A 12,201-nucleotide genomic window follows, 5' to 3' on the forward strand; every position below is an offset into this window, starting at 1 on the left:
GAAGTCCAAAGAAATCCTATCAAGTTCCCAAAGACAACAAAAGGGGTGTGAGAAAAAACTCATAAATAAAGGTGAATAGGCAGACCAGATATAACTACTTCACAGAGGAAGTGGTTAATATTTGGCATGGAGGCCAATCAAGATGGATAACCTCAAAAGTTGAAAAATTGTATTCAAGTAGCATTGGCGAGAATGATAAGTAGTGAACTGTTTTCAGTTTTTAAATTCTGGGGCTGCCAGTGGCCCAAAATGGTCTTTTATAAATCTATATTTTCCTATGGTATCAATAACATTCACACTTAAAACTGCAATAGAAGATGAAAAGCCTTTCTAAAAATTAAAAACAATTAACCACTAGAAGATTCATTCGTACAAAAAAGTCCTAATTTCTTTATATCCCTGCAGTATACTTTGAAATAGGTGTGTGAGTGAGAGAGAGGTTAGTGTACTTAAACTGAAAATAGTTAGACAGCAAGATTAAATGCACCAAAAGGGAGTAGATGTGAAAGTTGTAGTGGAGGTCAGTAGAACTAAAATGGAATTACCAGCAAGCAATGTGAACAGGTATTTGGACAGGGTTAGCTTGAAAGTTGAAAGAGCAGTCAAAAAAAATTTAAGATAGGAAAGAAATGGCAAGGCAAAGAAAAAGGAGGCAGGGTGTTACAATAACCACACTAAATTTCGAAGCACCAAGTATTTTAAGAATTTCCAATTGTTGTCCAGTTTAAAAGAACAGGAATTTTTATTCCTTGTGCAGAATTTAATGATCCTTGCTTGGTGGCTTTGCTGGCTAGGGCCCATAAAATTCCCTGGTTGGCCTTCCTGCCACCCTCCCCCCGACCCTGATCTGCGTATAATTTTATGGAGGTTGGGTGAGGGCCAATGCATCTCACCCTGACTGAAGTCCCTACGTAGCAAATTATTGCCCACTTAAGGACTGCTTCTGGCCCAGCCTCAATTTTGAAACTTGCAAAATAGGTTTGGGGGGAGGAGGGGATTCTGATGCTTAGAAACTAGAGACTGCTTACAGTCAGTTCTGGCCCTGGTTGCTGCTGGGACTATAGAACTGCCAACCAGATTGGTTGTTCAGTCGGCCCATTAAACGGCAATAGGGTCCACTGACTGACTGATCCAAAAAATCTTGCCCCTTGTATTAAAAATCCTTTGCTATGCAACATTTTATGCTGATAGTAATTTTTCATCCTAATGCAGTCCTAAACTTACCGGCACATTTTCTTTTTGTTGTAAGGCTGCCTTTTTTTTCCACAAGCGTTCACGCAGATCCCCAATACGTCTGTCCATTGATGCTACTTCAGAATTGCGCTTATTTAGGGACTCCCTTTGATGCTGAAGTTTTGCATTCTGCTCCTGGTTCAGTTTATTCCTTACCTGATTGTGAAACATAGAAATAAGCAATTCTTACTTTAGAACTTAAAAAAAATACAATGAATTTTAATTCATTTTAATAGTGTAGAAATCTAAATTTGACTAATGTTATCACTGCATTCAGCAAAAACGTTATGGAACTTCAAAACTGCTGTCCTTTGTTGAAATCTACATGTTAAATTTTTAACACAAACAAATACAGTATAGTAACAAACTAGCTGGTTCCATGTGGCAATGCACATGGGGAGACCAAACCAAGGGTCATGCAGAGCAAGAGTTATTAGTGGATCAGGGAGCGGAGGAAGGCGGCAATCTTTGTACCTCTACTCCAAAATTCAACTTAGCAAGAGAAGCAGAACAGATTTTCCAAAATTCAACTTCAGGTTAGCTAGAAACTCGGCCTTTCCACTACTGATTAATTAATTACCAATTGATCAGTGGAGCAGAGATGATTTCCCATCAACAGCCACGCACTGCGCTCATTCAGGCCAGGTGGGGCAGAAAAGAGGGAATGAATTAGCAAATAGAGTTTTTCAGGGAATTGATAGAAAGGCAGTGCAATTAGCAAAATCAGGAACGAGGATGAAGCAGAAATTGACCTCAAAAACAGCAAAAGGTGAAAAAATATTAACTGGAAAAGACAAAGAAAGGCTAATCAAGAAAGCAATTGCAAAAAAGGCTCTACAGCCAACAAAGTTGATCAGGCAGCCCTACAAATTCTGTATCCTTCCTATCAATGAAGGTGTAGTTCAGGGTCAATATTGCGGGGCTGTCGGCTAACATTCAGTGATGCTCCATTACATTCAATTAATCACCAAATAGTATGCTAACATTGCCCAGCACATACCTGTGCCGTAGATTTGGAGCCTTGATATACTATACTAATTACCTGCAGCTCTTTGTAGAGTCGATCAAGTTCAGCTACAGCTGATTGGTTGTCATGGTAACCGTCAATCTTTCCACTTTTCAACATGTCTAGTTGTCTGCTTAACTCCTCCACCTTTGCAACAGCAATCACCAACTCTCTCTGCTTCTGTTGGAAGAGACTGTTCATCTGTTCGATCTCCTCAACTGCAAGAATAAAATTTCAAATATTGAGCACCAAAATTGTTTAGCATTTTTCGGAACAAAATTTTAAACACTGAACTGGATACATCCCTTCAGACGTATTAAGCAACAATAGTACTGCTTGCAAATGTATCTTATTTGAATACTGAAAACCAATTGGCTCACAAATGAACTTCACTGTCAAAATAAACAAAGGTAGTTGTGGCCATCTTGATGAGGTCATAATGAGTGTGATATTAAACTGAATTCAACCAGAGTTGTTTAGGAGGTTGGAGGAGGAAGAGAAGTAACTTCCCCAGAAGGAGGGGAAGGGCAGAGCAGAGATTGAGTTGTTTAGGAGGATACAGGAAGAGGGGTAAGTAACTTCCCCAGAGGGAGGGGAAGGGTGAGGCGGAGATTCTGAGAAAAAGACTTAAATACCAAACAAGACAATCACAATTTTTTGCAACCTTAGCAAACAGAACTGCAAACTTCTCTAAGTAGTGGAAGCAGATTCAATAGTAACCTTCAAAACGGAGCAAGATAAATATTCGATGAGGAAAATATTGTAGGATTATGGAAAAATCAGGCATGAGACAAGTGAGATGTTCTTTCAAAGAGCTGGCACTGATACAAGGGGCTACCTGGTCTCCTTCTGTGATTTTTGAAGCCAGAGCTTTTCTGAACCCACATTCAAGAGGATGTAGCATAAATGGTGATTGATGAATTGAAAATTAAATCAGAAATGGTTAACAATGTACTGGATTAAATATGAACTTTGTAGACAAATTGTAAAACAAGAAAACCTGTGGACAGTATCCAATCATTTAATGCTTTGCCTCACTTTAACAAGAATTCACAAGCTATGTTCTTCATGCTATTACAATTATAAAACTTTGTGACATAAAATATAGGAGTGTAATTCTGGAAGTAATAAATAGACCTTGAACTATTCCTTGAAATTGTATAATTTTTACTTCAAGTATTTCAAATGAAAGTACAGCTTAGTTACTAATTTGCAGGCCAGTTTTATAAAAGATAAATTGAGGTATGCTACACTATTGTTCCTGTTCTTTACTGCATACAACCAGACACTTGATCTTTTCTGCCACTTTTTTCTATTAACATTTGCCATACATTATTCAGAACCATTTCTCCACAGCAGTCCAATAGCTTCAATTGTCAATGGCAACTGGAATTAACCCAATTCTGACCACCTGATGCTAAAGTGATAATAAAATACTCTAGCAGATATGCTACAAAATTATACTAAAGAAATGCGGAATTATCAGGACCCCTAAATTAAATTGCATTTCTTTTCCAGCTATCTACAACATCACTTTCTGCAAAATTGTTCTTTCCTTGCCTTGAGTGTGAAAATAATTAGTTGTGGAACAAAGCAAGAAAGGATACGAATTAGTGTCCTTGATTAATTGAAGTTTCAAGGTTGCACGTTACTGAAAAAAAGTGTTGGAGAAATCTATGATTAAAATGATGGAGTCATCAATTAGGGTTTGAAAGTGATGCACAATTGAGCAATGTTCCAGATAGAAAATAAAGCAGTGTTGGAGATACAGGTTGAGAAGCTTGGCTCAAAGTTGAAAAATGCCCACACTGAGGACTATTGGATTTAGCCCAAGGAGGCAAATGATATTGATGGAATTGAGCAAGGAGGTATGCAGGGTCTAGAAAAGTTTTTTTTTCTTGTCAATTTTGTGGAAGGAAATGTTGACTCATTTAGGATTTGATGCCAAGGAGGCAACTAGAGAGAATAGCAAGAGTCTTGGATTTGTTCGTGAAAAACAGTGGCACTGTTGGCTGCCATCAGAATGTCTGATTTCTTACTTGAGGTTGCTGTTACCAAGGTTGGACCAAGAATGGTGCCCCAGAAACTAGCGCTAGAATGCACAAAAACTGAAGGAAAACTTAGTTGAAGAGTTTCAGTAATTGTAATGGCACATGTCCCAGTGCCAACACTGATTTGATGGAAATGGACCAGAGCAAAACACTGGTGAAGGAAGGTAAGCATGTAGTTGAAAAACAACCATATACTTAAGGACATGAAGGATAAGTTGGAGATGGTGTAAAAGTTGAAAAGATAAATAGAAGGGTCAAGACTGTGTTTTTAGAATATGAATTAAGTCAGGGTGGAATATTGAACGGGCAGATCATGTACTACAAAATAGAGACAGTTTGTAGTACACCAAGCACCTCAATTTATTTTGGTGGTGACAGAACAATGATCTTCACATATTAGTATCAGAGATGAGGAAGGTTAGGGACTTTGGTATGTGATGCCTATGCCTGTTCTTGTTCTTCAATATGATCTTGGAGGTGGTTATAGGAAGCTTCAGTTGTGATTAGTTCAGTGGACTCATGCCTTCATGACAAGTTGGAAAAATAAATAGAAGAGCTTTGGAGGGATGTATGAGTAATCAGATTACCTAACCAACCAGCCCTTTGTTAAATTCTACTCTTTCAAGACTTGACTGGGAATTAAGGATTGTTTCAATCCAATGATTTGATTTGGTACAGACAAAACATCACATTACAAAAAGACTTCCATGTTCCAAATTAGTTGATTGTTCCCAATAACCCCTTCCTATTGCAGATTCTATCACCTCTAGAGGGGAAAGGATACAGACTCTATCATGGAGTTGGTGATCAAGTAGTAATATATACTTTTAAAATACGTAAGCTGCCAGTACAATTTTGTTGACACTCCCCTGATCCAGATGCCAACACAGAATGCATGTCTTGAAATATCAGTCATGTTGCATTCCAACCTACTAACTAGATAATCAGATTGCTGGCTTCCAACTTAGGAATTAAGGTTTTTTGTGATCAACTTTGTCATATTATAAAGATTTCATCGTCAAGTCTGCTAGACATGACCTGGGTTCGAATCCTGGCTTGGGTCACTGTCTGTGTGGAGTTTGCACATTCTCCTCATGTCTGTGTGGGTTTCCTCCGGGTGCTCTGGTTTCCTCCCACAGTCCAAAGATGTGTGGGTTAGGTTGACTGGCCATGCTAAAATTGCCCCTTAGCGTCCTGGGATGTGTAGGTTAGAGGGATTAGTGGGAAAATGTGTAGGGATATGGGGGTAGGGCTTGGGTGGGACTGTTGTCAGTGCAGACTCGATAAGTCAAAGGGCCTGTTTCTGAACTGTAGGGTTTCTATGATTCCATGATTTCTAATTGTTACCTGCATCATGGCAAGGAACGTAATCGCAGTAGCTGTGAGCACATTTCAAAACAAATTAAAAAATCATAAAAAATTGAACCTTTTTCAAGAAAAGGCTTATAAAAATACTAAGGCTGGAATTCTCCAGCTGTTTATGCTAGAGAATTCTCTGGGCCTGCTGGCAGCACACCCCAGCCCGGGTTTCATGGCAGCAATGGAAATCCCATTGACAGTGGCAGGACCAGAAAATCTCATTACTAGCAAACAGCACGTTGCTGTTCACTGCCAAGAAGCCCGTGGCTGGGAAGCCAGAGAATCTTGCTCCATATATATCCCAGCTCAAAAGTCAGACCTCATAAAACAACTTGTTAAATTCAACTGTAAGGAAATAGCAACGTACTGTAGATGCTAGATATAAAACAAGAACAGAAAATATGGGATACACACAGTTCAGCTAACAACTATCAAGTATAAGTTATTCTTTTGAATAAGTTGGCTGATCCCCTGCATGCTTCCAGCATTTTGTTTCAACAAGCTAAAAGTTGCTTTAATATTGTAGTTACTTCAGCTTGAATTCCAGGAGCTGACCTTTGGTGTTTTCACTCCCTTGTCTAGATAGAAAACTTATAGATTGAAGGAAACAGATGCAGCATTATGAATGCCAGGAACTGGCAGCACAGAGATTAGCATAGGGTGGCATGGTAGCACAGTGGTAAGCACTGCTGCTTCACAGCACCAGGGACCTGGGTTCGATTCCCGACTTGGAGCACTGTGTGGAGTTCGCACATTCTCCCCGTGTCTGTGTGGGTTTCCTCTGAGTGCTCTAGTTTCCTCCCACATTCGGAAAGATGTGCTGGTTAGGTGCATTGACCTGAACAGGCACTGGACTGTGGCAACTAGGGGAATTTCACAGTAACTTCATTGCAGTATTAACGTAAGCCTTACTTATGACTAATATATAAATAAACTTTAATTTTCTCACCAATACCCATCTCCCAGAATCCAAATTAAAACTAAGTGCAGTATAAATAAAGTGAGTTAAGAATAAATAACTGAAAACCTGCTTAAATGGAACACCAACCAACTTGGGTACACACAGAAAGTAACTTAATAATGACAGTTTAACAGAACATCACATCTCAAAATATTGTTTTGGCGGAGCTTTGTGGAATAAAGTCACGATCAGGGAGTCTGCAAAAGTGATTCAAGGACAAGTAATCATTTTAAGACGCAACCAAAAGGTTAGTCAAAGGGAGGTAATTTTTTAAAAGTTTTAAGAAATATGGGAAAAACAATACAAATCCAATTTAGAAATTCAAGCGACCAGAACTCTGTTCATTTTTATCCAATGAGCCTACTGATTCAAATTACAATAGAACAAAAGCTGCAGGAAAATAAGTTTTTAAAAATTTTTGCCTCAAAAATTAGTATGGACTCTTAACAGTTATGCCTTACCCAGCTTCCCATTGCTAAGTCGGTTTTGTTCCACTTGTCCTTTAAGTGACCGTACATTCTTTAATTTGGCTTCTTGGCACTCAGCAATTTCACGAAGCTTTTGCAGCTTCTCTTGCTCTGCTGCTTGTTGCTCCCGATGGTCCTGCTGTTTCAGGTATCTCAGATGCTGCTCCTAAAGATTAGCATGGAGGCAACGTAATAATCAGATTTATATACCATCAAATTGCAAAAGAACAAAGGAGGGTTTGGAGGCAAACTTAAAGAACAGACCAGTCTTGCACACTATTATTTCAAATCAGTGCGTCAAACACCTCCCTTCTTCCAATCTGACAGAAGATAGATTAAAGACAAAGAAAGATTAAACGATACAAGAACACAGTAAAACACATGGTCCACTGAGTCAGCTTCACCATTCAAAATAATCATGGCTGATTATGGGCTTCAACTCCCCATATCCCTCGATTTCTTTAGAAACCAACCTTGATGGGGCATATTCACAACCTTCTGGGGTAGAAAGTTCCAAAGATTCACAACACTTGAGTAATTTATCTGCGTCGCAGCTGTAAATAATTGTCCCTTTATCAGGAAACTGTGCCCCTGCATTTTAGATTCCCCAACCAGTGCAAACAACCTTTCAATGTTCACCCTATCAAGCCCCTTCAGGATGCTGTTCACTTCAATGAGATCACCTCTCATTCTTCCAATCTCCTGAGAATATAGGCTTAATTTAATCAGCTATTATGGGACAAGCCCTACATTCCAGGGACTAATTTAGTGAACCTTGTATATTATATATTAGATCACAAATATCTGGAAATACCTATTGCAGTTATTAATGAATACCACTTCCAGCATTACTTCACTGTCATGTCTCTTAGTTCCTTTTGTGCATCCTCTCCAGTGTCATTCATTCATATGATATTCTTCTTTCCAATAAATAGAAGAACACCTCAGCAAAATAGTGCCCAGAAGAATGTCATATTAGGTGTTCATCCATTAATAGCAGTAATAATAATTACTAAGTTGCGACATGGTTACGACAGAACTTAAAAGAATTGTACAATTAGTTGCAAATCATAGCAGTATCAGTTTGGTATCCTCAGTTAGTAAAAGAATAGAATTTCAGCATATTCAACAATCTGTCAATGTTAAACATGAATGTAGATACATTTCACAGATGACAAAATTTGAAAGTATTGTGATTTGTGTGGAGAACATTGATAGATTTCAACATGACACAGACTGACTGAAGAGGAAGACAGATGGCAGATGAAATTTAATTCAATATAAACTAATACATTTTGGTTGGAAAAACAAGTAAAGGCAAAATAAAAGTTTTAATAGAGTTGTAAAGGAGTTCAGGAGCAGAGCGAGCCAGAGGTATATGTGTACAATCAATGAAGGACAGGTTGAGAAAGCAGTTATTTCAGCATGTGGGGTCTGGAGATTTACAAATAGAAACAGAGTGCAAAAGGAAATAAACTATAATAAGGCTTTACAATACTCCAGTGCAGTCAGAACCAGTGTATTATAACAATGTGAAGGCACTGGAGAGGATGCAGAAAAGGAATTAAGAGACATGACAGTGAAGTAATGCTGGAAGTGGTTACGAAAAGTAACATTGCACCTTTAAAATGAAGTTGCTGAGGACAAAATGCAGAACAGAAATAGGAGGGAGAAAGGATAGGTCCTTGAGGGACACACGAGAGGTTATAATGCAGGGGTTATTCTCCCACATTCTGAAAGTTGGTTCGTGCACTGGCTATACTAAATTCTCCCTCAGTGTACCCAAATAGACGCTGGAGTGTGCGACTAGGGGATTTTCACAGTAGTTTCAAGCCTACTTGTGGCTAATAAATAAACTTCAGTTTTTTGGGCAGCACGGGAGCACAGTGGTTAGCACTGCTGCTTCAAACTCCAGGAATCTGGGTTCGATTCCTGGCTCGGGTCACTGTCTGTGTGGAGTTTGCACATTCTCCTTGTGTCTGCATGGGTTTCCTCCAGGTGCTCCGGTTTCCTCCCACAGTCCAAAGATGTGTGGGTTAGGTTGATTGGCCATGCTAAAATTGCCCCTTTGTGTCCTGAGATGTGTAGGTTAGAGAGATTAGCGGGTAAATGTGTATGGATATGGGGGGTAGGGCTTGGGTGGGATTGTGGTCAGTGCCAACTCGATGGCCGAAGGGCCTCTTTCTGCACTGTAAGGTTCTATGATAGCTAAACATGGAATTAAAGACATGAGAAATTGGACCAGCAGTAAACTGTATGGCTTACTGAGCAGGTCCTGCCATTCAATATGATCATGGCCAACTTTTGTCTTCTACTCCACTTTTCCACCTGCTCCCCATTTGGGGAGCGACAACATGCGAGATGGATGGAATACAAGTCAGGAGGCCAAAATAGAACAAGCGCAGATATAATGATGGAGGAGGCTGCAGAAATAAGATCAGTGAAGAAAGAAATTAAGGATTTGTTTTACCAAGAACAAAAGATATTGAAATCATTTGTGATAGAGGACGGAAACAGTGGAAGTTAATGGGATAAGGGTGACAGTGACCATGATTTGGTTTAGGGCAGAATGCAAATGACAATGTCTTGGATAAGGTCAAGTATGCATTGTATGCAAGTCAAGAAGCCAAAAGATGGCATCCATCTGGCAATGTACTAAAAATTCAATCACTGCAGGCAACAGAAGACAAATAAAGTTTTAAGTTCTGTCATCATCGTGAGGTACCAAGAGGAGATCAGGCATTTCACCACTCAGAAGTGAGGCAAAAAGGAAAGGAGGGAAAAAAAGAAATTTTGGACCAATCTCATTTGGTTTTAGTGACTATTTATGTACCTTTGTTGCAAGCAGTTGCTGCTGGGAATCAATTTGCTGTTGTTGCCGAGTTGCCATTTCCTGCAATTCAGCAAGTGTCATATCCATGCGTGGCCCACTAACCTGCAAACAAATATTAGGGAAACAGTATTTTAGATCAAACTTCCAACTTTGCTTAGCATAGACTTTAGCAAGAGCAACTATAGCTCTCTCACCTCCACATTATCTTTAGCAATTCAGCTGTCATCCCTCATTTTCCAATCCGATTCCTGCTTTCAGTCCACATGACCACCCTTCCACTTTGAAGCTGCTTTCTATACCTGTTACCTTTATAATTGAGGAGCATCGTCCAGGCCTTTTATCCTTTTCCAGCTTTTTAAAAAATGAAACCAGAACAATCACTGATGCTTCTATTTAGCAGACTTGCTGTATAATCCACCATCCTTGGTCTATTTTACGAATGCATGCGTTCATTTTCCATTGCAGGTACTGGATTAATGCCCTACCTTTTTCGAAATAATGTTAAGAGTTGTACGTTGATGCCATTTGTTTTTACCTTAAACTGACTGATCGTTTCTTCCCTTTTCCAAACTTTTCAAACCACTGTCCTCCACATAAACTTTAAGGGAGAGTATTGCACTCCTTTTAATAGTTTTGTTCTCCTGTCCATAACTGATTCAATGTCTATCCTACTAAACATGGCTTCAAATTATCCTATTGGCATGAAGTACCTATGTCATCTGGCAAAGTTATGTACCCTCATTCATGGACAGTTTAAACACTGATCAGATGGCTCAATCCCACAGCAGGCATTTTAGATGGCGAGTCATCAATATTCACCTTCATGATTTCTCTAAAACTGGATGCAACTTCAGAATTTAGTCTAATTGCAGATTGAAGCACGAATTCAGAAGTTGTGGTCTGTTGCTCACTGCTCCACCACAGTAAGAAGTCTCACAACACCAGGTTAAAGTCCAACAGGTTTATTTGGTAGCATGAGCTTTTGAAGTGCTGCCTTTTCATCAAGTGAGCTTCACTACAAGTTGCGCTCTCTCTCCTTTACTCACCACCCAAAGTCAGCAGTGACATCAGCTGATCTGGTCAGAACTTCTCATTTTCCATTCTTGGACATCACACCTTGCTCTTTTGGATATAACTGGATTTTGTTTAATGGTAATCTGAGCAATAACTGTTATTAACCAACAGTTTTAGCTTTGAAAAATGATGCTATGCTTGAGAGCGGCACAGTGTCACAGTGATTAGCACTGCTGCCTCATAGTTCCAGGGACCTGGGTTCAATTCCAGTCTTGGGTGACTGCATGGAGTCTGCACATTCTCCTCGTGTTTGCATGGGTTTCCGCCAGGTACTCTGATTTTTTTTCTCCCACACTCCAAAGATGGGCAGGTTCGGTGGACTGGCCATGCTAACTTGTTCCTCAGTATCCAAAGATGCGTGGGTTAGGGGGAATTAGCCAAGATAAATGCACCTGGTTACAGGGATAGGGCAGAGGGGAGGGCCTGAACGGGATGCTCTTTTGTGGAGTCGGCACAGGCTCAATGGTCTGGATGGCCTCTTTCTGCACTGTAGGGATTCTATGGTTTGAAATCTCTCCATTATGATTTATTATACATTTTAAACTAAATTCTGAAATAATTTAAAACATCTTTAGCCTAGTAGGTAGGGATATGTTTGGCGCAACTTGTGGGCTGAAGGGCCTGCTTGTGCTGTAGTTTTTCTATGTTCTATTTCTTGAGGTCAGCAGCCAGTGTCCTTACTTTGCTGCTGACTGTAAAATTCAGATTGACATTCAGACATCTTCTCTTGGTAACTAATGATAAAAGTAACAATTATCTGTGATACGTTAAAAATGGAAAAGTCACAGGACAGCATGCAGAGTAGCTAGTGGTGAACCAAAGAAATACGATTGAAATGAAGGTGGATGATAACCTATACAGAATAAAATCAAAGGAAAGGAAATCATGTTTTAAAAAGTTAAATGCATGTATTACAATGCAGAAAGAACGAACCTTAACTGAGGCAACTGCAGAAAATACTTTACATTTTGTTAACAGGCCAAAAGGGTGGGTGCTGCTAAATCTAGCTCTGAGTAATAAAATGATTAATTAGCTAGATGTGAGAGTGTGTCTTGGGTGTGGTGAGGCAATATAAATAAAAGTTTAAGACTCCATTTGAAAATAAAGTCAGCAAAGAAACCAGAACTTGAGATTGGGTTAGAGCATATTATAGAAAGAGCAGCAGCAAGCTGGGTGAGGACAGATGACGTGATAAATCATTTACAGGGCTATGAGGC

The 12,201-nt window shown here is 39.4% G+C and overlaps 1 protein-coding gene across 1 annotated transcript in view; it reads right to left on the bottom strand.

Moving 5' to 3' along the window:
• Positions 1 to 12,201, bottom strand: part of LOC145351063 (apoptosis-stimulating of p53 protein 2-like) — a 78,572-nt gene that overhangs the window by 33,352 nt on the left and 33,019 nt on the right. The window contains exons 5-8 of the mRNA XM_080200661.1: positions 9,911 to 10,012; positions 7,072 to 7,243; positions 2,276 to 2,457; positions 1,225 to 1,389 (exon numbers count right to left, since the gene is read on the bottom strand). Of these exons, the coding sequence (XP_080056787.1) occupies positions 1,225 to 1,389; positions 2,276 to 2,457; positions 7,072 to 7,243; positions 9,911 to 10,012 (621 nt within the window). The remainder of the gene's footprint in view (positions 1 to 1,224; positions 1,390 to 2,275; positions 2,458 to 7,071; positions 7,244 to 9,910; positions 10,013 to 12,201) is intronic.

This window comes from Carcharhinus amblyrhynchos, chromosome 12 (genome assembly GCF_965287045.1).
Source record: "Carcharhinus amblyrhynchos chromosome 12, sCarAmb.v2.hapA, whole genome shotgun sequence".
Taxonomy (NCBI): domain Eukaryota; kingdom Metazoa; phylum Chordata; class Chondrichthyes; order Carcharhiniformes; family Carcharhinidae; genus Carcharhinus; species Carcharhinus amblyrhynchos.